This window comes from Sinocyclocheilus rhinocerous, unplaced genomic scaffold (assembly GCF_001515625.1).
Source record: "Sinocyclocheilus rhinocerous isolate Xijiao unplaced genomic scaffold, SAMN03320098_v1.1 scaffold1172, whole genome shotgun sequence".
Lineage (NCBI taxonomy): Eukaryota > Metazoa > Chordata > Actinopteri > Cypriniformes > Cyprinidae > Sinocyclocheilus > Sinocyclocheilus rhinocerous.
Window position 1 is genome coordinate 106,204 of NW_015656006.1, and position 26,914 is coordinate 133,117.

The 26,914-nt window shown below is 35.9% G+C and overlaps 1 protein-coding gene across 1 annotated transcript in view; it reads left to right on the forward strand.

Moving 5' to 3' along the window:
• Positions 1-26,914, forward strand: part of LOC107719190 (A disintegrin and metalloproteinase with thrombospondin motifs 3-like) — a 106,829-nt gene that overhangs the window by 69,641 nt on the left and 10,274 nt on the right. Inside the window, exons 14-19 of the mRNA XM_016526565.1 lie at positions 5,157-5,290; positions 7,130-7,253; positions 16,522-16,602; positions 18,268-18,431; positions 25,443-25,599; positions 26,080-26,212. Coding sequence (XP_016382051.1) covers positions 5,157-5,290; positions 7,130-7,253; positions 16,522-16,602; positions 18,268-18,431; positions 25,443-25,599; positions 26,080-26,212 — 793 coding nt within the window. The remainder of the gene's footprint in view (positions 1-5,156; positions 5,291-7,129; positions 7,254-16,521; positions 16,603-18,267; positions 18,432-25,442; positions 25,600-26,079; positions 26,213-26,914) is intronic.

Here is a 26,914-nt window from a genome sequence, read left to right on the forward strand (position 1 = left end):
GCCGTCATTTCGCCAAGCACTAATTTTAATGCCGACACAGTAAGTCAACAGATTCTCTCTGCGTCTAGTATACATTTACTATACTGGCACTCCATGTTTTGGAGGAGCAGAGACTGTGTAGCATAATCAGCAGAGACCAGCATAGCTGCTCGTACACACACAGCTTGTAAATGCATCCTCTCTCCTGGGAGAGCCACAGCACATCCATTCAAATTGTGGTCAAGTCCACTTTTGTGTTCAGCTCAAGAAGTGAAGGCCTTTAGAGTGCCCTCACATGCAGAGTGACAGTGTAATTGTAAAGCCTTTTCTCAAACTTTGCACTTACTGCAGTCACTTCATGTGATGTTTTCTGCCCTTTGCTTTTTGTTTTTGGGCTTTATATACATGCTTCTATTACAGTTTTGAGTATGATGAGAAATGCACTTTTGAGTTACACATAAAATGAAAATCCCACATTGCTCAACAATAAAGCCAGTGAGAAACATCACTGAAACCCAGCAAGCAATTTTGCGTTTAAAAGACGTCTATTAGCCGTCTAAACACAGCCCAGACGTCTAGGCTAAAACAAGGCTAAATTTGGGCTGTCAGTGAAAATGTAATAGACGTCTAATAACAAATTAAATATACATCTTTTATTAAGAAAAATAAAATTTTTAACAACTTGGACAACTTAAGACAATACAAAATGATAAAAAAAATTTTTTTTAACAACTTAAGATATTTAAAAGAAAAAAAAATCTAATACAAATCAAGAGCATGTTATCACACTTAACATTAAAACATAAATGACAACATAAAAAAAAGATTAATCCTTTTGTTGGTTTACTTATTTTAACAAATAAAACAACCAACAGTGAACTTAAAGGAAATTATTAATTATTGGTTTTATTTCTTGTTTAAAATGCTTCCCAACTGCATTCCTCAAGTCCAACTCTGTTGCTGTTTGCTGAAGTTGGTCATCACAGTATCTGCTAAATAAGAAAAAAAAACAAAAACAAGAAAAGCTTGACATAATTTTTTTTTTACTTTAATTGTGACAGGGAGTCATTCTCTTTTGCTTGGATGCCTACTAAAAACAAAAACGAGATATATGAGATATATCACCATTCAGTGTGTTAAAAAAGAGAGAAGCTCTCTGGTAAATGTTGTGTGTTTTATACACACACCTCTAATGACCGAGAACAGTGCACTTTTCAAATGCCTCTTTCTGCAGCGAACCACCCCCCTTCATGTTGAATTTGGACATGAGGGAATTTTTTTAAAACCCTAAAATATAATACAGATTGAGGTGGTTAACAATTGCGGACAAAGTTTGACATTTTAAAATGACCAGTAAAGGAATTATTTTTTTAATTTCTGATTTGCGTTGTAACTTATTGAGTATTGACAACTCACTGTTTGATTAATGTGGCAAGATTTGAAGGCTTTACCTGTCCAGCATCCTTCTGGCACTGTCTTTGTGGTTTCTTCCTTCAATTCTGCACAACTTTGACACCTGAATAACACATGCCAATGTCAGGCGGGTAGTATTATATGCGTCCGTGTACAAGTGTTTACCAGCCTTAAACATTGATGCCCATTGACCAGCAAGTTTTCCATCACTATCCCTTTAAAACTCTTTATTCCAGCAGTTTAAGTTTTTCCCTATTAGTGCCCCCCACAATCTGTCTCTGCCTCCAAAATGGTCTGGCACAACTGACTTCATAACAACACAGTGATAGCTGCTGTAACTAAAAAGTAGTATTGCCATTTTAAATAATTTGTATTCTTAATCTTTACTATCAATTTGGAAGTTTCAAAATAAATCTTAAGGATATTTCTCAAGGAAATGTTGTTTTGGAGAGCTTTTTTTGTTTTTGTTTTTGTTTTTTACCATTGCTGCCCGGATCTTTTCAATTTCCAACCGCTTTTCCAGATGTTGAAACTCCTCCTCAGTTTCTCCAATTCTTCTGAGTGTGTTCACGGTATAAATTAATATGGATTAATCTTTGTCAAAGCTGTGTTTGTTCTGTTGTTTGCTCTCGGAGGAAGATAGATGAAGCGTCTGGCTCTCTCTTCCGAACCCTGAGAGAGAGCCGCGGATCTAGCGGGTGAGGATAGAGAAAAGGACGAGCCCGTCTCGGATCCCTCCGCTAAATCCACCTGCGATCCCCACGACAACAGTCTACGCCGTGCCTGCGCAACAGCGGGACCGCTGCCAGCGGGATCGTGAGCCTCGCCGCTCTCCTCAAACACAGCCAGGCGAGAGCGGAGCATACGCAGCGAGAGTAACTCGCAGTGAAGACAATCAGCTCCCTCGAAAGCTGACCGTGCATGCTCCGCTCCTAAACAAACAACACACAGATCTTGTGTATCCCCCGCTGCCAGATAGCGTTGGCAGGGAGGCACACAACGTCTGTAATGCCGTTTGCTCACCATAGATATTAGTTTAGACTTTGACATATTCTTTTGAATGCTTGTGGACTGACAGACAACAGTAAATAGACTGACACATACACAGAGCGCTACTGAAGAGCAGAAGCTGGTTTGCGCCCGGCCGGATGCGCTTTTATGCTTTGTGCATTTTTATTTATAAAATGAAAGACTATCCGAATATCAATAATATCATATCATGTGTATGAATGTAACATTAAACAGCTTGTGGGATGCATGACATCATATTATCAAATGCAAGTAAACTTTTGAAACATTTAAATTAGCATTATTTTTGGCATAATAAATAATGCTATATTTAATAATGCTGTAAAATAATTAAATTATTTTTGGCATAATGCTAATTTAAATTATTCAAAAGTTTACTTGCATTTGATAAGCTGCGTGGGCGAAAATTACATGTAAACAATCTTAAGGCTATTTTGGCTATGCTCATCGCTGGTCTGGTTACAGGTATAGGGCTATAGCCAAGCCGTTAAAATTAGACCACAGATTGCCTCGATTTCGCCAGGTGGGCTAAAAGCAGACTACAAGTAGCCCGTCTAATTTAGAGCGAAATCGTGGCTACATATAGACCATGTCATGAAATGACACTTATATCTTTGTAGATATTATTGACACTGCGAACATGATGAGATATCAACCATCTCACAAGTTATTTAGCCAAAAAACGACATGAAACCAAATTCAAGGTTATTTGGGCTAGAAGTGGGTTACACATAGCCAGACTATATCGGGTCTATGCTTAACCGAGATGTTGAAATGACGGCTATTGATTGCTGGGAAGCCACCTCCAGATGTAGTAGTAGATTTTTTAATGCACTGAGCACTTTTTGAACTTTGTAATAATAAAGAAAATTGCTGTTATCTCGGCATGTAATCCTTTTTTGGATACACAACAAATGAATTTCAAGTATTTAAGTTTTAACACTTTCTATAAACACATTGTTTTTCATTATACATTCATTATATTATCACTGTATACATCTTAATAACACTTAACAGATCACGAACATTCAAATGTAATTGAAGTATGTGAATCAATTTTATTTTAAAATTAAAAAATATTAATCACTTTATTTTAAAGTGTAAAAACTAAAAAATTTTTATTGTGGTCTGTATGCTGGCTTTTACAAGTCCTACTAAGGTGAGGCAGGATTATGTGTGCATTATTCAGTTGTAGAATTAATCCACAGAATTCAACAATTGTGAAGGCATGCTTCATAATTATTTATTAAAGGCACAATATGTAATTTTCGCTGCTAGAGGGCGCGAATTCAAAATAAACAAAGAAACAAAGGCGTAGTTTGATGACGCCGTGACTGAGTGTGGAATCATGGGAGTTGTCGTCTTCATCCCCACAGCCGATGCAATCTGATGGGACTCGGGCAGAAATCATGTTCGTGGATGAGCTAATGATTTATTAACGTAGTAGAATGAAGCAGGGTGAGGCTGAAAGCCATCGAAGCGAAACGAGCTATGGACACGGTCCGTGTCACTAGTTAAAACTGCTTATTCCTCTGGATTTAAACATTCTTCGAAACATTTTAGATAATGTAAGTACACAAGTCAGCAAAATATACAGTGGGTACGGAAAGTATTCAGACCCCCTTAAATTTTTCACGTTACTTGACCAAACACTTCCACAAGGTCTCCTAGTGTTGTCTACATTAGCACGTTAATATTGAATGAATGAATGAATGAATGAATGAATGATGCATTTATATAGCGCTTTATTGTGTATTGTTGTACACCCAAAGCGCTTTTTACAATCATGTGGGGGGGTCTCTCCTCAACCACCACCAGTGGTTCAACCACCACACGTTCATTTCATTGCATTCCATTACTATGTGCTGAAAATTCTGTCATCATTTACTCACCCTCATGTCATTTCAAACTTGTATTACTTTTTTTGGATGAACATAAGGGTGTGTAAATGATGACAGAATTTTGATTTTTGCATAAACTCTCCTTTTAAACATTTGTGCTTTTTTTCTCTTTACTTGGAACCCATGAGAAGCAACTAGTTGCAATGTGAAACCTAATTAGCATATGCTAAACATTTTAGGGAGTTATTCTAATGGTATTATATACTATTTTAAGTTATTATTATAAGTTCAAGAGTTTAATCGGGTGGCAGATGTCAGAACTGTGTTGCAAAAGTTACATTAAAAGTCATTTTTTAATGCATATGAATAATTGATTAGTTCAAAACTTGGAGATTAAGACCTAAAAAAGCACATTCATTTTAATTTTACTTTAATATTATATTATAGTACAAATTTTTGATTGATGACACTTTAGATTACGGAGCATTAACTATTAACTAAGAGTTTTCCCCTCAATAAACTGCTTATTGATAGTAAGTTTGTCGTAGTAGTTATGTTTGGGTGTGGAGTAGGGTTAAGGGATCTAGAATATGGTCATGCAGAATAAGGCATTAATATGTGCTTTATAAGTACTAATAAACAGTCAATATGCTAGTAATATGCATGTTAATAAGCAACTAGTTAATAGTGAATAGTGTTTCCTAATCTAAAGTGTTACTGCTTGTTTATATACCACTTTTATTGTTTGAATGTTATAATTGACTTTTCATAACTTTATTTTATTTTATTAATATAGCTACAGGAGAAAAAAGGCACATACTGTAACTGAGTCCAGCTGTAATTTGTGGTCTTTCTTATTAAATAATATTTCTTCATGTCTTTCTATATTTTCAGCCAACAAAAGATGTCATCTTTATTGCCAGTCAAAAGAAACAGGTGACGTGGCTTACATGAAGCAGCTGGTGCATGATGGGACAAGGTGCTCTTACAAAGACCCGTATAGCATCTGTGTGCGTGGAGATTGTGTGGTAAGCATTCAAATTTCATTATGCATTTCAGGTACTATTTCAGGGTTGTATACCTCCTTTTTCATATATTATAACTGATGCTAAAAAATTAATTAGCACAAATTAAAATGAACATGACTAGTATTTTTCTCATTAAGAACTCAATAATAGAATGGTGTGCAACAAAGTAGCTCATTCTCATAACCACCTGATTAAAACAAAAATATCTTTGAAAGATCTGCTGCCATGAACTTGAACTTAGGCTGAGGCTTACCTTCAAAATCATTATTGTTCTCTTTAAAAATCTTTGCATAATTATTCGGTGTTCTACAACGGGAATGGCAACAAATACATAATTACAAGAGATTGTTTCACAAGAGAGTAAATACACATCAGCACATATTTATTTTTAAGTCCATTGGCTGGCCATTTTCCCCACCAGCACAGAAATTATTTCCAGATTTGTCTGAATTCTGAATGTTGGTTTATCAGTGTCAGTGTGTGTGGTTGCTATGGCTTTGCTTTGGGGAATTCATTTCTTGGGCAGATGCACTTAGTAGATGCTCCCAGGGCAAACAAAATATCTTCCCTGTTTACTGATTAGACTTGTGCCGGTATTCGGTAATGCGATATATCACGGTAATGAATATGCATTCATTAGTTAATTCATTAGTTAACACAAACTGCCAATGAAAATTTCTTCTGAACATTCATTAATCTTAGGTATTCCAATATTTAATAACAGGTTGTTAAAATCGAAAGTTGCAACTGTGTTATTTAATGAGCTAACATGAACTAAGACTTGTATTTTTTAAACAAAGATTAATAACTTCTGTAGCAAATATAGCTATTGCTCATTGTGAATGTTAATGCATTAACTAAGGTTAACTAATGAGATCTTATTGTAAAGTGATACCTATTGGTCTTTATAGTTCTTTTGCACTTTTATCTGTGTAAAACTTTTAACTTTATACATTTTTCTGTATTGCTTTATTGCATTTAAATGTTCAGTTATTTTTGTTATAAGAAAAATGTTATTAAACCTGTTATACTGTATTATGACAGCACTTTTTAAAACTAAATTTCAATATCGTGATAATACCGCATACCGTGATAAAAGCATTAGCAATTAATCGCAACATGAAAATTTGATACCGGCATATCCCTATTACTGATAGGCTTAGTGTTGTGCCTAATTGTGCCGTAAAACACCAGCATGCAGTGTAGAAGGACATTACCTAGTCTGACATTAAAGTACACATCTGACTCACTGTACTCACAGACTTGTGTTCATTAAAATCCATGTAAGACCAATTTAGAACTTTTCACACACTTCTGAATAGGCAAAAATGCATCTACACATATTTTAATTTTAATTGTAAGTGCAGGCAAATCTGTCCCACTGTACATCCTTGTTATTTTCTGTTATACATTTGTGAGGTGCCTCTGTGGATTGTCACTGAGCAACTGCATCTGACAAAGTACTGTGAACAGGATGAGTGCCACTTCACAATGAATGTTGTTTGAAGAATGGATCTCTCTGGATGGGGCTGATAGAAGTACATTGATTTTTGTAGATGGAATGGACAATGAATAGTGATTAGCTTTTGGGAGGAAATGATTGATAGTGTGTCAGCTAGTGTACCGATGCTTTAGGATTTATTTGCAGATATCTATCATCTTTTTAAGAGTGTTGTTCATACTTCAAAACTATTAAAAACAGCTATAGTTTCATGATATCAGATGCAGACATATTCAAAGATGAAAGCTTGAAGTATTTTTGATGGGACTTCTTGCCTCTTTTCTCAGTGTGTCTTGCATATTCCCCCTCCCCCCTCTCCCTTTCCCCCTTTCCTTCAGAAAGTGGGCTGTGACAGGGAAATTGTCTCCAGTAAGGTGGAGGATAAGTGTGGTGTGTGTGGGGGTGACAACTCCCACTGCCGAACTGTGAAAGGAACCTTCACTCGTGTGCCCAAGAAAGCCGGTAAGATGCTTTCCTCTTTCCTGGTCCATCAGACAGTTCTTCATTCTATACTGCAGACCTGTCATTAAGTTCTTTAAGTAAGAGTCTTCTAGTTTCAGGACACTTCTGGAGTTCACTTTACTTTGGGGGAAATAATGAGCAAAGTGATAATTCTGAAATGTTTTGAGATTTGAGTTCACACATTTATTATTGATATACGATTTATTATATTAGATATGGCATCTCAGAAACTCCAGATGTCTTTAAGAGTTTTAAGGATGTGTGATTTATTAATAAGCATTATTAATTTAGTATTCAAGGAGATGTGAAAATTGCTTTAATTATTTGTTAGCACAAGTCTACTTTAAGTACTCATAGAGAACCTCTTTTGTTTTAAAATTTATTTTAAAGTTTTAAACTGTGTACAAAATTGTATGGACTGATATGCATGGAAATGACTTTTGCCATATTTCATAGACTTTATGTATGTATGTATTTTCTTAATTGCATGTACCAGTGCAAAAGTTAGTGTTATGGCTACAGGTAGAATACTTACAGTAGCTGTTTACTGAAAAATGGGAATGGGGATGAAATTAGGTTAGGATTGGGAAAGGTAATGAAATCCTAAAGGATAGGGTTTGGATTTTATCTGGGAAATACTTATTTGCAGGGACTGCGATCAGAGAAGTTTTACAGCAACAGAGAACAAAGGACGTGTAGCTGGAATTCAGTAACATTCATAATAGATAGTCAGAGATTTAAAAATGTAATAGTACTCTATGTAAGGAAGTCGCAGTATATGAGGTTGTATCATATTAATAATACATTTATGTTTCAGAGAGACACAAACTTTGTTTTTAAGTTTATTTATAACTCTTCCTCTCTCTGAGTCTGTTGTGGTTCATTCAGAAAATTTTGAGTGTAGTTCGACACAAACTACTTTTTTTCACACTGGGTTGTGTCATTTTACATGCGGCTCTCAAGGCCCCTCCTTGTCCTATATCTTAGGCCTTTCACTCTACATTTTCACCAGTTGAATACTGATTCTGTATTTAGAACTTTGATTTTAATCATGATACTCCTACTCTGACACCACAGATTGAAGGAGCTGTTTTAGAGATTTATTTGATAAACACATTCACATGTAAGGAGCATCTGCACATTCCTTGTCCTTGGCATATTATGCATAAATGACCACACTCAAATGTCCATTAAACCCACTCAATCTTCTTCTTCACTTCTGTTGTAAAGAACCTTAACAAATGGAACAGCTGATGTCATAAATGTACTTTTGTCTAGCTTAGCCGTTGCAAATTCCATTTATAGCATATATTCATCGATAACCTGAATATGTATGAGTAAAGCTGGCTGTATGTTCTTGGGTTATAAAAAGCAGGCACATTTGTTGGAAAATGTCTTGCTTTCATTGTTCCTAATTCATGCAATAAAAAACATCAGACGTGGGTTTACGTCTGTTATTAGTCTCAGCCTCAGACGTCACGCACACGGACCATTGGCTAAACATCTGATGCATACGGCACACAAAATTGGAAACATTTCAGGAGTTTCGAAGTCGTCATCGGATTGGTTGAATTATACAGGATTTCCGGGAGACATGCGTGTCGCGTTCTATAATGATCCGCATGGAAACAAAGATGCCATGACGCCAAACCCCCTCATGTTAGAAGAAAGCCGTCGTGTTTACAACTGTGATAATGAACGTTTATCAGGATCCAACTAAACACTGGATTTTTTAAAGTATGTGAAATATTTAAAGTTCGCGGCATAGAATCTTTAAAATACGTCCAAGAGATTTACACACGGTCTGTTATTGTGGGGACATTTCCACGCTTTATCTGTCAGTCATATGGCCTCTTGGGCGGCCCTTGCCATTCAAAGCGGCCAAGGTTCCCAGACCTTCTGCTGTCAGTCTGAAGGTCTGGCTATGCGAGACTAGTCGGTTATTAACATCCGTATTGGAGATCCAGTCACAAGTGGTGAGCGCTAAATACAAATGTAAATCCAAAACATTTTCTGATCAGATTCTTCAAACCATATTCAAGTTTAAAAGGTATTTGACCTCATCACATTTGTAGTTTAAACACACAATCTGTCGTGATCATAGACTGTATAAAAACACGGACGTAGTGTCCGTGACGTCACCCGTAGGTTTCCGAAGAGCGTTTTTGAAGCTCAAAGTGGGCGGTGGCAGCCGTCGCCATCTTGGCAGCGCGTCACCGCACGTCACTCCCAGATAATTGAAAATGGGCAAAGCGGCGGGAGCTGGTTGCTGAAACCACACCCACCTAGCTCGACCGTGGTGACAGCAGCGGCAATCCACCTGTCACTCAAGTGGCCACGCCCTTAATTATGCAGAACTTTAAGGCTTAATATCATTTAAACGGATGAGTTATAAAAAAAAAATTCACCCCCCTCACAGTTGTCATGAAGGGCAAAATTAGCTATATAGACCAAAATTATTTTTTGAACCAGGCTGTAAACATGTTCTTTTCTGCTTTAAAGTTGGGCATTTTAACATGGGGACGGCGGTAGCTGGTTGCTGAAACAACGCCCACCTAGCTCGATGGTGGTGACAGCAGCGGCAATCTACCTGTCACTCAAGTGGCCACGCCCTTAATTATGCAGAACTTTAAGGTACAATTTTTGTTTTATCCAGTTATATTTACTCAGTGCAACTTAACATCCAAGTGAAAAATGTAAGACCAACATGTCAGGATAAAAATAAAAATAAAAAAACGAATCACTGTGCATGTTTACATGCACGCCAGTAAGAGGATAATTCACAAATATCAGCTTAATAAAACAACCAGTTTTCCCGATTTACATGCACATCAGTAACCTGACAACGCAAGTAAACGGGTTACTGTGTTTACATGACCATGGGCGTTGTTGGCTTATTAAGCATAATCAGCTTAACCCTCTACCGCACGCATTATGATAGACCTATAGAAAAAAATATTTGACTCTTTTTCTTTTCTAAGAATGGCTTAACTTGAAGTGCTGTATGAGAGAGAGCGGGAGATTGCCGCTTGGTCGTGATGCATCCCGAAGACAGCAAAGGATCGACTACCGGCCTGTTAATCAAATATTGTACTAAAACAATAGTTTTGTTGGTTATGTGTGGCTTAAATATATACAGTGGGTACGGAAAGTATTCAGACCCCCTTAAATTTTTCACTCTTTTTCCTCAGAAATGTTGTTTGTGTTGATTCAATTGGTGCTATTATAAGCTTTAACACAATACTTACTTATAATTGACACCGTATACATACTTTCCAACAACTTGTGCTTTTATTTATTCCATTATTTTTTGCTGAATAATGATTTATAATTTTTTAATTTCATTAGCACAAGTTGTTGGAAAGTATGTATTAAGATTGCAAGCCAAGAACATTGACATTCAGGACCACTGGGCTACTTGACGAGGGAGGCTCACCTGTAAACACAGAGAGACAATAAACAACTTTTATTTTATGAACTCCAAAACTTCCCTCAGGACTCACATTACCATTCCATCTTGACTTTCTACTTTGCATACAAACTGCGTATAGTTTCTCTTTAAATTCTGTCCCTGAGTTTCCAAAGACATGCAGAAGAGGATCCAGGTTTTGTTGCAAGTCTCACTCCTATCATATGTTCTGGTTTCCATTATTCAGGCATTCACCCTATCACGCTAAGTGCAGATCAGCCGATCTCTGTCATTGACGCTTTGTGACAATGACATAAAGCCAAGTACCATTGGCAGTGAATTCAATATGAGGTGAACAACATAATAAAAGGACATTTTGTACCTAGGGAATCACAATAGATGTCATTATTATTCAGCCAATAATAATGAGGTGTCATTATTATTCAGGCAACAGCAGTCAGGGATAAAAGCAAGGTAGTCATCTAATTGGTTTCCTTAAGCAACCATCAGTTTATTTTTTAATGGTATTTGCTAGTTGTGTAGCCCTAGTGGGAGCTTGAGGTTTGCACCAGACCTCATTTAGCCTATAAATAGATTCCCCCACTGTGATAGCATTCTTAAAGAAATTTTTAATTATAGGATTATAATTTCAGGATGTTTTGGCACACTGTCACTGTGGCCGGTTAACAGGTATTCAATTAAAGCACCAAGAATTCCAGCCACGAAATTTCCTTGTCTGCAGGGTCTGTAGAATCATAATTTGATCATGCATTCAGATGACCAAATAAAACTTGTAGGTACACTTGTTCTTTGATTCTCACTTTGATGACGTAAATATTGTAATAAAAAGAATAATGAATCTTATGAATTAAGCAAGACATTTTTGCTATATGCAATTTTAAATGGAATCAATACGTATTTAAAAATGAGCTTATCATTTAGTTTTTAAGCACTTCTGGTTTAAGGCCCGTCCACATTTGCATTATTTAATTTTTTTTAAAAAGGAATACATTTATTCAGTAAGGATGTATTAAATTGAGCAAAAGTGACAGTAAAGACATTTAACACATGGCTCTCTGGAAGAATCGATTCTGATTGGTCAGTCACGACATTCCAAGGTGTGTTATTGCCCGATAACAACCATCGTCATTAGCAATGCTGAATAACACTGCTCATCTGTGTATTTGAGGCCGGCGCTTCTTTCACATCTCTCATATCACACCACTGTGCTCTCGCTCTCTCGTTTCATTCAACTTAGTTGAATGAACTTAGTCTTATATGCAACTTAGTCTTATATGCAACTTATATGCAACTCATCTTGCACCCCAATTATCGACTGTATTTACTGTTTTAAAATTTAAAATGAAACCAGAGGAGTTCAGTATTAATAGAAGATCTCCGTTAATATTGTTAAAGTGTTCGTCTTGTTGCCAGAATGATTGTTGTATATATTTTAATTGATTTAAGATAATTAACAGGTAAGATTTTAAAATGCTTTCTTCTCAAATAACATTCGCAAACATAAAAGAAGCTGTGTAATGAGTTATACGACTGTACTTCGTGTAGATGCAAAGCCGTTTGTTAGGAACTGTTTTTCTTTGCGGAAGCTTTGCGTTTAAAGAACTAATGAAATATTTCAACTCCAATTAATATTTTGTGTTGAATATTGATTTATTTAAAAAGCGATATAATACACATCCAGCTGGTTGTTATCGCAGAATAAACCCTGACAGGGTGATCAGGACCCCCATGCGATGTAACATAACAAAAGATTTCTATTTGAAATAAATGCTGTTCTTTTATACTTTCTATTCATCAAAGAATCCTGAAAAAAAAGATTGTGGTTTCCACAATTATATTATGCAGCAAATTTTTTTTTTAACATTGATAATAATAAGAAATGTTTCCTGAGAACCAAATTAGCATATTAGAATTATTTTTGAAGGATCATGTGACACTGAAAATTCAGCTTTGCCATAACAGAAAAAAACTGTATTTTTAAATATATTCAGATAGAATGCAGTTATTTTGTCAGCGCTGATAGCCTTGTGGGCAGCACGCCTACATACAGCTCCGTAACGCTTCGGGTGTCCTGAGTTCGAATCCTGGCTCGTGGACATTTCCCAATCCCGTCCCCCGTCACTCTCCCACTTCACTTCCTGTCAACATACTGTCCTGTCGTAAAAAAATAAATAAATAATAATAGTAATCAAATAAACGCAGTCTTGGTGAGCTTCAGACTTTTTTTTTTTTTTCTTAAAGATATAAAAAATCTTACTGATAATGGCTGCTCTGCCCATCCCTGCAGCACAAAAATAGTACTACTGAAACTGGTTCTTTATACCTGCATGAAACTGCATAAAACCTGTCACAATATTGTCAGAATGCATATCATAACATGTTCTTGCTTGTTCTACCAACCTGCATTTATGTTGATAAAGATGTCTAGTCTTAAAGCAACGATTGTATAGTGGCCTGATCAGTCACTAGGCAGTTCATGAGGATATGAAACACTTCCCCATTTGTTCAAAATAAGTGTTTTGGGTGGCTTTTATGGTTAGATTGCTTTTTTTTCATATCCCATGAATCCTCTTGCTATTTTGTCCTTTTTCAAATTAGCTGATGATACATTGTTTTAATAGCACATACAGTAAGAATAGAAGCAAATGGAAAATGTATTAAAGGACATAATTTCCCTCTATTAATCCTATTCATTTAACTTAATGATGTATTATACTCCTGTTTAGAGAGGAACCCAAATGCACAAAGGGCATAGGGCTGACATCTTTATAATGGCCCTGGAAGAGCAGTCAAGCCCAGCATATACATTAGCTGTTTTCAGTGAAATGTGGGGGACTATACAACATGCTGTTCTTCAGAGCTGTGCCTGCTCTGAACCCAAAAAGACATGATTCCACGAAGGAATCAAATAATTTTAGCGTAAATATGCAAATCATGATTTTAGGATTAAATATAGATCTTTTTCATAAACAGGCATTAGCCACATGGCTCTGGCACAATGTTTCATTGCAGTTATTTGTGGAGCTGCCTAATTTTACTGTTACATAGACATACAATCACAACAGATCCTCAAAATAGGTCCATATGACCTGCTATTTATTAACAATGTGGCATGCAGGCCTATACAATAACATTAACACACACTCATGCTAATGCATAATGAAGCACAGCCCTCGCACAGATGGCAGGACAATTGTGTCTAAGATTATGGATTCATGTGTGTGTCTTTGTTGGTTTTGTTGCATTTGAAAGACATGGCATGTGGAATAATTGAGTTGATGTACATAATTATATAGGTCCAGCTTTTCAGATGTGACTCCACATGTGTTATAGATAATGTGCAATTGCTTTAACTAGCATGGTGTCACATGTTATATTTACTTGCGACAATGAATGAATGTTTCATTCTGGCTCTAACCAGAAATTGCATGATGTTTACTTCTTGATTTTGTCATACAGTATGTCATAATGGGTGATTGTGCACAATTTGTGATGATTTATATCACACATTTTAATGACAATTCCTTACATTGTACTTTCTTATTATCATTACTACATTTAACACATTGTTTGCATGAACTAAATCAGCATTTTGACCTTTCTCTAACTCTACCTTGTTTTTCAATCAATCACTTTTTAACAGGAAAAAAGTTAAGCAAGAGATCCCAAAAATAAATCCCTGTGTTGGAAAACACAACCTGCAAGTATCTTATATTGTCTAATCCTACACTTCTCTGCTGTGTTTTGCATTGACTGTAGCTTGTAGCTTTAAAGCAATATTCAGCAGTTGATCTAAATAAAACTCAGTTGACCTCATTTGAAGAATGCTATTGATTACAACAGAAAATAACTTTGATTCCCTGGCTTTGTTTAGAAAACTCAAAGAAAAACTCATTTGCAGTAATGCACTTACAATGGATGCCCAAGGGGCAAATGTATTGAATAGCTTAGAAGCAGAAATGTGAAGGTCGTACTTTTCTTGAAGCACTTGAATTTTTCAGTAAAATTGATCTGTTTAAATCATCCTCTTGAGGTGGAAACCTTTGATTCTGCATTATCAACAAAATTCCTGTGTGAAATTTGTTCCATGTAAACAGCATTTTATGGTCAGTTTCTTCCTTAAACTGATATTCTTGTGCAGATGTGAAATTTGACTGTTCAAACTTGAGTTTACCAACCTTTGAAGCACAGAAAAAGTTCTATGATAGCAGTTTCATGCTATTATTTATTCTGTGACGTTCATTTAAATTTAGTTTTTTAGATTTTAAATATTTTTTGTGGTGCTGGACACTATAGATTTTGAATGTAAGTACATTACTGTACAAGTGTTTTTCCTTTGTTTTTACAAAATAAGGGACAGATTTGTCAGCTTATAATGATTTTCTCTTGTGATAGACAGCATTCCACAGAAAAGCTTAAGTTAAATTTAACTCAGAATCTTCCTTAAAGGTTTGGCATAAAATTGATTTGTGGTACAAACTCAGCTTGATTAAATGCCCAATAAAAACAATTCTTACAATAAAAGAAAGTTAATCTAAAAATGTAAATAATTTACTCACCCTCATGTCATTCCAGACCTGTGTGCATGTGTTTCTTCTGTGGAACACAAAAAAAAAATATTTTGAAAAATGTCTCTTTGTTTTTTGGCCATACAATGACAGTATGTGGGCTCCGATGTTGTTTGGACCCTAGCATTCTTCAGAATGTCTCCTTTTTGGTTCCATACAGGTTTGGAATGACCGTAAATGATTTTCATTTTGGGGTCATCTATCTCTTTAAATAAAGGTCCTGAAGAGCTTCGTCAAAAATGTCCATATTTCTCATTTCATTGTAATATAATATAGAAACAAATATGGAAATAACATGAAAGCAAATAAATCTCATAGGATTAGTAAATAAATATGCTCTCTTTGTCTCTCTCCCTCACACACACATATCGTACAGCGTCCCTCCCCCACCACCATCCCACAGTATTTCTGTCCATTTTCTTTAATCTCCCTTTCTCCTTCCTCAACCCCTTTTTATTCCTGCTTATTCTCTGTCGATGTCTTCCTGTCCACATTAATCGATGATAAAACCTCCCAGCAGACGTTACCTTAAGTGACTCGATCCTCCATTGTAATGATTAGACTCCTGGCCATCATTTCACGTCACATGCGTGTCTCAGACAGGCGTCATGCTGCTAGAGACTGGTTCAAAGCCTAGCTTTGGTTTTGAGGCATTTAACATGTCAATGACAATGAGTGTTGGGCAAAATGACATAACAAACCCTTCTTATCCTAAAGGGAAAACAAGAGGAGCCTTCTTGCTGCCGAAAGGAGCTCGCAATGTGTATCTGAATGAAACCGAGGATTCTAGAGATGTGATGGGTGAGTGGTATCACACTTTGTAGAGGAATGGGCATCGGTAGAGAAGGCAACAGTAGTGTTTTTGTGTTCTTGTGTGATGTGTTGCAAACTGACTCAAGGCCTTGCCATTCAGCATCCTTCTCAATTAGCCTTACATAACAATCATTCATGGTCTTCACTTTTCGCCTGACATTGTTATTTGTTCTTCTGAAGGATATGTCATCTATTCGCATGGGTGTGCATATATGAAATGAATGGATGAGGAACCTTCTGTCATGTTTTGTGGTTTGTCCCATAGGCTTGTCATGACCCTGCTTTATGAACAGTTGCAGTATTCCAACTGTTCAAATCTGAAAGCTTTAGTAATGTACTACTGTAGAAATGCCTTCTAGTGATGCCCACCTCTACAAAGATCAAACCGTAGTAGAACTTCTTAGCTAACTAATCGCTTCTGCTGTCTCTCCCTTTGCCTTTTTTCGTCATTGCAAAGGTTACCTAAAGATGTTTCTCATTCCTCCTGGGGCTAGACATGTGATCATACAAGAACATGAGGCTTCTCCTCAATTTCTTGGTAAGTGATATCTGTCCTCATGTATCTCAAGCTTCGCAGCAAGAAGACCAAATGCATGCTCATGTATTCTGTGCCTGTTCTGGGTAACTATGCTCGATGGATCCATATCACCCCAATACATACCATCGCATCAATGTATTCACATAAAAGAGCTTGTGCATTTGCCTGGAAGTGCATTAGACAGAATTAGACTCACAGATTTTAGAGACAATCGCTGTCTACCACAATTTGTCTGTGGCATTGTGAACCACAGTCCTCAAACCTCAAAGGGAATGGGCGTTTTCAAGCCGTGGGCTCATTTTGGAATTTACAGTGGGTTTTTAGAATAGCAGATTTAGGAGTAAAATCATGTTTCACGTTTTGTTCCACAACATAAAGTAGCTCAAACATGAAACCATTTTGTGGTTTTAATGCAGAAGTTAAGCTAACATGTTGTACTACAACTACCCACAGCATGCTTTGATGAGTCAATGTTGTAGAACTAAACATTAAACTTTTTGGCCCATTTTCTTTATTCTATTCATTTTGAGTAGTCCATACAGACCGAAATTATCACTTTGTAATGCACATAATTGAACCAGATGGTTTTATTCCAACAATATTTACCTTCTTATACGTGCTTCTCTGTGAATGTAGGAGTTTGAATAATACTCCTCGGTTGTTAAACTTTTAATTAAACCTAACCTTATTTTAATTAGTTAGATAAGATGTTCACAGTCTGACTTTACTGCCCAAGTTAACCTTTCAAGAGGTCTTCCAAAGGTAATTCTGTTTCAATAATATAGGGGGTGTTAAATAACTTATGTATACATATTGCGGTTATCTATATATTTAACTTAACTGATTGCAATAATTAGATTCTTTGCAGGTCTAAACACTATAGCAATTAATATGGTAACCTATATACAGTAGTTGTTGTTGACATTTTAGTTTTATTATTGAGATAAGAAGCATTTATTTGCATGGTAATTTAGTGATTTTGATAATGTATGTTACATGTGAGTTCCATCATAAGCATCTAATATGGCACTTTTTAAAAAACTTTTATTAAGCCTTTTTTTTTTCAAATTTTCATTCTTGGGTGAATTATCCTTTAGATTTTGTAGATATGTTGGCAAAAATAAACACAAACTCATCACGCTAAGCATGTAGGAAATCAAAGGTCAACTTTGATTTCATGCATCAAACTTTTTGCACTATACTGCCTAACACTTTATGTTCATTATTATTTAAAAAATTCCAGACAATATACTCCATAATTAATGTTCTGGAAACCTAATCTAATTTTTCACATTCCAAGTGACATTTGATGACTTGTAGCAATGGTGATTGTCTTGATGTCTGCGCAGCTCTCCTTGTAATCACCATTTACATTCAAGCGAATGACCACTTAATTTCTCTCATGCTCTGAGCTCTGTCACTACTTATTTGTGTCAGTATGTCCTCATATTGTTCAACAGCATATAATACTAGCCTAATGTTTCTGAATAATTCAATAAAGCTTTTAGACATTGAAACGGCACAATAAAATGCTCACTGTTTTGACAGTTAAACATCTGATTCAATGGCTGAAATGATGACTTAATTGAACAGGGTGATTCAGATCATTCTGTTAACTTCTTATCCCTGAACTGTTGAAGAGTTGTAATTAATCACTGATTGCAGCTATCAAGAACCAGGCAACAGGGCATTACATTCTCAACGGCAAGGGAGAAGATGCGAGATCTCGGCGCTTCATCGAGATGGGAGTGGAGTGGGACTACCTAATTGAGGACGATGTCGAGACTCTTCACACTGATGGTCCACTACATGATGCAATTGTTGTTTTGGTAAATAAAACTTTCTAATCTAATTGTAGCCTTAAAAATGAGATATGTGATAATGTGATATATTTAAGTATTTGCAATTCTTGATATATAGGCACTATATTGATTATTGGCCAATATTTGTGTTTTTATTTAAGCCGATAATGGATATTTAATGTTGAATCTCACTTCCCCTGTTTTACCATTTGAAATACCTTTGCCGTCATCTGATGTTCACTTCAAGTTAATATTTATTTATTTTATTTAATTATTAACACTAGTGATTTAATAACTGATAAGTCATATTTTGCAAATCACAAAATTAATGTTAATTTTAATGCTGTACATTATAATGTGATGCCTAAATGTACTTTTAATTACATTGAAAAGGATTGATTTGAGTTTATATGATCTATTTAGACAAATTCATCTAACAATTAAATTTTAAATAATGTTATTTTATTATAAGCCATTTATTGTTATTGGCCATAACATGAAAATATTATATTATTAAATAATATATTATTAATATAAATAGATGTTGTATTTATAGATATCCTTGAAAAAATAGATGCACCTTCCCTCCGTTCACATTCTTTATTCGTGCTTTTAAGAGGGTGCAACATGATTCAAATTTAGTATAGATTTACCCCTTTGTCAAAGGCCAGTTGCGCAGCAACATATATATTCCCTCTGATTACCTTAATTGAGTTCAGAACTAAGTGGAATGGAAATTGTTTGGTTGGCCATAGCAACCTTTGTGTAATTAAATTTTCTCTATAGTTGCATGTGTGCAAAGAATGAATGCCTCTTTCTGCATAAATCTTCAATGACAAAGGGCCGACATGCTTTTCATTCTCTTTTTGGTATTAAAACTTTCAGTCTTCATTCTTTGATTGGTAAAAAGGAATTATGGAATAATTATGGATTATGCCGAACAGTCCATCATTTGAATAAGTATGTTAATGAAAATGCAAGGCTCAGTAATCATGACTTGCCATGGCAAATGTAAAAATGAAGCAAAAAATACATATATACAACACTGCAGAGTGTGAAATGTTATGAGTGTGTTTGTGTGTGATGCATGCAGAGAGCCCAACACCTCCCCCGCACACAGTACAGTATACTGTATGGTGTTGCACATCATGCCTCACCATATACCGTACACAAAAGTCACAGCTGATGTCTGTCGTTTTTTTCCCCCATGTTCATCAGAAAATTCAGACTCAAAGCAGCACCCTTCTTTTCCCTCTTGGACATTTCTGACAGAAGTGTAAAGCTGATATTTGCAGTCTTTGACATCTGTAAGAGGTGTTCATGAATATAATAATGTTGTTCCTCATAGGACCACTGTATGTAAGGGATTTACTAGCACAGTTTAGGAGGTTGTTGGGGGACATGGGTCCGTTTAGCAGTTGCTATACAAAAATTATAAGATTGCTGCAATTGACCATTTAGAATCAACTATATCAGAGAACCACATAACAAGACACACTAATGACCCATTCACACTTACAGTGACTTTAATGGAGTCTTATGGACCTTTTTCACATTTCCTGGTTTCTGAGCAGCAGAAGTAGTCATAGTTAGGTAAACTTCTATAGCAGTGAATGGGAGACTACCACAAATATATTTTTTGCATTCCCATTTGCTCAAATAGCAACTCTATAACTCTATCTAAATAGACACTCTTATTAGAAACACCCTTGCATTAGTGTTAATTCATTTTTTGTAATTTGATGCAAAGGTAATATAATAGAAATTATAGTGTTATAAATGTACATACATTAAAAAAAATAGCAAAAAATTTGGAGGATTTACGATGCTGATGACCATTGAAACGCGTCATCACGGTCTTGTGAAAAGGGTCTATTGGATGCTAGTTGGCGTTTCTGCAGCTGGATGCCTTAAAATCATTGGTGGCCATGCAGCTTTTGATAATTGGATTTCGTGCTGCTGAAACTCACTTTGAATGTGCTAGTTTGCATAAAGTTAAACTTTTTGCATCGCTGGGCACACCTACATTTGGCGCTGGAAATCATCAACACTCACTGACTTTTTGTCACTATTGTAATTCACCCTTTAAGATGACATGATTTTCAGTCATATTGTTTACATGCACACAAGGTGTAGCGTTCAATCCATTATAAAACATACAAAGATTGCATGTCTGCCTATTATAGAATCAAAATCCACTTTAGATCACAATCGGAACTTGATGATGGTTTAAAGTGGGTTTTTGAGCAAAAATATTAAGCGGACAATGTTAAAGCCTATACGAGAATACATACATGAAGAGAAATGCATTGTTGGTCGAAAAAAGCGAGGTGAATCAGCAACGAATGGTGCTTTAACATCGACTGCGAAACGATTGATCGCCTTCTGCTAATTCACACCTGCATGCTAGGTGGCGCTGACCAACAATGCATTTTTCCTCAGATATGTATCTCATATCTGGATTTAACATCGTCCGCTGCTCAACAACATTAAATTAATATAAATAAAGTTTGGTTCTACACCAGAAACACAAACCATCTATAATGCTTACAAGAGTACATCTTAAAATATTATTAGAGGTACAATTAGCATCAAGCTACACTTGAAATTTTATGTGATTATTAATGTTTTTGTTTAAAACCAGGGCCGTCCTTAGGGGGGTGCAACTAATGTGGCTGCACCAGTCCCCGTGGCAAGGGAACACAGGTTAAGCTGTAAATGCCAGGGCAAAATTGGGCTAATTGGGCAAAAATCTAGCTAAGTTGATGCGTTTATGCTTAAGCTGTTTAGGACCTTGCAGTGATAAAGGAAAACATTTTAATGTTTTTATATGACCACACATGTTGTTGGATTATTAAGCATAATCGATTTAAGAATGTGCATGTAAATGCACTCGGTTCTGTGAAGACTGGATCAAATTCATTGCTTGTAGCAGAAACAGAGACGTTAGAAGAGACCTTTAATACATTTTTGCTTGAGACATGCCCCAGTATTTAACTTTCTATTGAGTGAATTATTCATCACCACCCACTTAACACTGTTGAAGCTGCTGTGTGTGTGTGAACTGAAGGTCCTTGAGTTAAAAGAATATGAGTGAAGATCACCTTTCTTTAAATGTGTCAGTCAAAGCTAAAGCTTTTCACCGTCTCTCTGAACTCATTCTTTAGCTGGAGATCAGAGCCCAGTGTGAACGCGGAAGGTTACAAGAGAAGAATGTGTTCTAAATACACTGGCAGCTGAAACACAATGCAAGTGACATCAGTGACGTTGGGTTTTGAATGGGTTTTTCAGTCGTGGTTTGAAAAGAAGCTGTTAGTGAGAGTGCTTGCTGGATAGGGATGGAGTAGAGGTGTGAGGTATTGTGGTGTGATAGAAATATTTGCGGAGAGAGAATAAAAGAGATGCTCTTACACTCACTTTGAAACGAGAGAATATCTAATGTTAGTAACGCAAGGAGAAAAACATTGATATTGCAGTGGGATGTGATGACACTGAGTTTGTTTGGTCAATGGCATTTTGTATATGAATGACACATTCGTGAAAGGAGGGAATACTTGATTGTATCTGTATGGATTATTCCTTTGTAGTTGAACCACATTTACATTGGAAATGAATGGAAAGAAGTGTTTAAGTGCATGCTTTTTCTCCAATTTGCATGAATTCTGTTGAATTTGTGTACTTCATAGATGGTACATCCATATGCTCAGCTTATGAATATTCATGTTTTGCTGTTGATAGAGGTACTGTGAGTTTGTGAGCCTTTTGGAGTTATCTTTAAGGATTTTTTTTATTATATAATTTGACCTTCATCTAAGCTGTTGCAGTGGATAATGTGGATTAGATTGAACATTTGCATTACATTTCAGTTCCTGACAGATGTTTTCTTAATTTCCACAATTTATGTTGGTGTTTGAGACCAATTTCAAGGATTGCAAAAGATCCTATTGTCATAGAAAAAATCTGCCAGTCCTAGATAACTTGGACCACCTTGTCATTAAAATTGTCTGAAATTTTGGGTTGCAGCTCTGCAATGTGAGGCCTGTCTTTTGAGGAATCAATAGGAAGACAGCAGTTGATGATACAGTATATGTTTATATTGGAGATGTTTATACTAGATTGTCGAAAGGATATGCATCATAAATATTTATGTTGATGTGACTGTTCTTCTTTCTTTATTTTCCAGTATTAGTGCATAAGCTTGCTTAGGTGTATAGATTAGATGTATATCTGTCATACGTGACAGTTCATGTTGCACAGTCAAACTTGCCTTTTACCCAGTACTGAATTAATATAATGTAATCTGTCATCATTCCTGTAGCTGAGACACTTTAACATGGCACAAGTAATGCCAAGGTCATGGGTTCGACTGCCAGGGAATGCTAAACTGATAAAATGTATACATTAAATGCAATATACATCACTTTGGATAAAAGCCAAATGCATACAGTAAATGCCAATTCTTCTACTTACTTAAAGGGGTCATATGATGCGATTTAAATTTTTCCTTTCTCTTTGGAGTGTTACAAGCTCTTGGTGCATAAAGAATATCTGTAAAGTTGCAAAGACTAAAGTCTCAAATCCAAAGAAATATTCTTTATAAAAGTTTAGACTTGTCCACGCCCTCCTAAAGCGCGTTATTTAAACGCCCCCACATGTCTACGTCACGATGTGGGAAGATTTGCATAACGCCGCCCAAATGTTCACGCAAAGAAAGAAGGCGTAACTTTTATTCTTGCTGTAGTATTGTTGCTGCCGCCGCCGCCATGTTGTGGAGATGCTGTGTGTTTCATTGTGAAAGCGAAAATACTTTGTTTGGCCTTCCAAAAGAGGACGATATCCGCTTCGTCATGCCTAGAGCTGATCCGTGCTGGTTGCTGAGGAAATACATCAACTTAGTGCTGTGGATCGCCGGATCGGCTTTCACCGTGGACAAAGCATAGTCCAGCCCGGGGTCGTCACATGTGGTTGCCACAAGCCGCTCGCTCAAGCCCGCCGTGTGTGACTCTGTGTGTTTCGTTGTGAAAGCGAAACTACTTTGTTTGGCCTTCCAAAAGAGGACACAACTAGAAATCAGTGGTTAAGTTGTATTTACAACACTGTTCCAGAACACTTCAACCCAAATATTCAGATGTGTGCAGCACATTTTATGGAGGACTGTTTCCTGATCCTGGGAGAGTAGACTACAATGCCGGCTGTTCTGACTCAAAGACTGTAAGTACGTTTTTTATATTTAAAGAATTTGCCACTGACGATTCAAACGCGAGTTTTGAGCAGAGTAGAGTAGCGTTTCAGAAAGGCGGGGCATAGAGGAGCAACAATAATGTAAATTATGTGGAAAATAATGTGTTTTTTTTAACCTTAAACCGCATAAACACATTGCATTACACCAAATACACAACATAATGTTCTTTTTAGCAATGTCATATGACCCCTTTAAAAACTTCTAATAAATGTAAATTCTAAAGGTCAAAAATGAGTAAAAGTAATAGACAATTGTTGGCATACTCTAAAAATATAATGTGAATATAATACGCTAAGACAATAATGTGTATAACATAGGCCAGATGATTTATGCAGAATTTCTCCATTCAATCACAGTTCTGTCTAGGAGAAACAAATGAGATATTAAATACATTTCTTTTATGAATTGCTTGCTATGAAGAGTGGTCAGAGAAAAGAGTTTTCTTAATCATGCTTAATCAAGCTTAATCATGACATCTTTTGTAGAGGGCCTAAGTCTGTGATAAACTTTAAATGGCGATGTGATATGTCCACTGGTCTGAATTTGATAGATGAATGGACAATAATATTTGATTGGTAGGAATTTTACATAGCAATGCAGAAATGTGTTAATGATTTTCGTGAAAAAAAACTAAAAAAAAAACGTATGTACTTTTTAGGATTTAGAAATCGAATGTTGTGTTGGTCCATTTCTCTTCACAGTGTTGCTTCAAGCCAATCTTATAATTTACTGTAGCTGTCTCGCATGAAATGCCACAACAATTCAGTTAGATTAAGTTGAAGGCTTTGACTTGTCAAAGCACAACAGTTCTTCTACTTCAGCTTTGCAATTCCACTTTAATATTTCCTTGTTTATGATCTTTTTGTGTGGTATGACCTACTTTCTATAATGCATAAGCTCATGGATAGACACATTGGCATTTTCCTGTACAATGTATTACTATAGTCCACAATTAATCAATTCTTTAATGACCACAAGCCATATGGGTTCTCAGGCTGAAAAAAACTGATATTTCTACCACCAGATGTCATTCTTTGAATGTAGCATTTGGTTCTGCTAAAAATATTTTGATTTGAATGCTATGATTTTTCCTATGATATCCTCCCATTTACACTTGTGTTCACTGTTCCCCACAAGGTGAATTCATGAACACAAAAACAATATTGAATGTCTTCCATTTGGAAATTATCAGTGGATTTATTCAGGCCAGTGTTTTTAATAATGAAATTGTGACCTTAACACACAGACACAAATTTGTTTCTGACCAGTGCTTTTCATTAGCTACTTACTAGTTACCTCAAATTTAGGCAAAATGAATACAGGAATTTTATAATTTTAATGGGTTCACCACCTTTTTCACACCATCACAAAATGCAAAAATTGCTTCGAATAAATTTAAAATGGCATGTTCTGGCTTCTGAATCCTAATCTCTGACTTGCATATTGATTTTATATCAGGTTGCAGTATTAGAAAAATGCAAATGACTATTAGAATATGAATATTTGAAGTACGCATGAAATTGCAAGTTACAACAGCAGTAACAAACTAATGCAAAATTAGTTGTTCTTGAGACGATTCCACAAGCATGTGGAGTTAGGCTTGTCATGCTCGTTTTATTTTCAAATGTAATTAAACAGATCCTCGTCTGAGTCATCTCACACAGAGGGCAACACATAAATCTGCATACTCTTACATATGCATGAACAAATGCTAAATCCCTGCGTACATAATCAAATGCCTGTAAATATCACTTTATTTCTGAAAATTTTGTCCTATTGTTTTTCATCTCCATTAGATTATACCTAAAGACAACGAGACGAGGTCCACACTAATGTACAAATACATCGTCCACGAAGATTCAGTGCCCCTTAACAACAATAATGTCATTCAGGAGGACACATATGAGTGGGCACTCAAGAGCTGGTCCCAGTGTTCAAGACCTTGTGCTGGAGGTAACGTTCAACTCTAACAATCTATTAGCTCTTCTAGGTTACTCAAATATGTACATTTATTTGAATAGCACTTTTCACAGTACACAATGCTTCAAAGCAGCTTTACAGAAAATCATGATGTAAAAATTTATAATATCTTAAAATCTCCATGCCTTATAGTTGCATTTAGCAGATTATTATTGGGCAATAATATAGTTTACAATTTGCAACAATAAATGCAATCAATTGCATCCAGTTGTATATAATAATTCAAATCAATATTAATGTATACAACGTCACAATTTTGACATAACCTATGAATTTATATTAAATTAATTATAAATGATTTTTAATCATTAGTTTATTCATTTTTACTTTAAAAATTGTGACACCCAAGAAAAAACATCAGGGTTTATTGAGGTGGACTTAGTTCTGGTAGCCCAGTCTGGTAACATTACACATCATGGTTCTTTTGGTTCTTTCATTTTATTTCATCTTTAGGATTCCAATACACCAAATATGGATGTCGTAAGAAAGGTGACAACAAAATGGTGCACAGAGGCTACTGTGACATCAACAAGAAACCCAAACCTATTCGAAGAATGTGTAACTTACAGGACTGCACACAACCACAGTAAGTCGCATTTAAACAGTTTTTAACACGGCTCACAATAACTGTAGTCTTTTTCACTGAAATGAAAGCTAGAATGGGTTGTCATGGTACAGTATGTGATTTCTTATTTCATCATATTTAACTCAGTAGAAACATCACTAAATAATGTACAAGCACTCATGCTTCCCCATTCTAGCTTGGAGAGCTCTGAGCTGGATTTTGATTGCTTTATACCATTGGGTATTCTTGCTTCATTCATCTCTCTTGTCAGAAGCTAAGAAGAAATCTCATCGTGTGATTGCGCATATCTTTCATATCTGGGAATAGTTTGCCTCAGCCTCATGACTTTCTTCCAACCTTTCTGAAAGAAAACCAGAAATATAGTTGTAGTTGCTTTTGTTTTGTTTTTATCCAACGCGTGTCCATGACTGGCTTTTATCATTAACGCATGGAATGTATATGTAAGAATTATTAAGACCCTTCTGCATCAACCTACACAAATCACAGAGCGCACATCATCTCAGCACATCTTTTTCATTTAAATATGCACAGTAGGTTGTAAATGCTGTATATTTTTATCACAACATCACAATCCCACTGTCTCTCCACCTGTTAGCTTTGACAGTTTTTCAGTACTCTGGTTTGAAGTGCTCATAAAGAAAAATAAAACACATTGAAGTTTTTAGTGTTCTCTCAAGCAGTTATTCTTCTTTTATCAGCCAT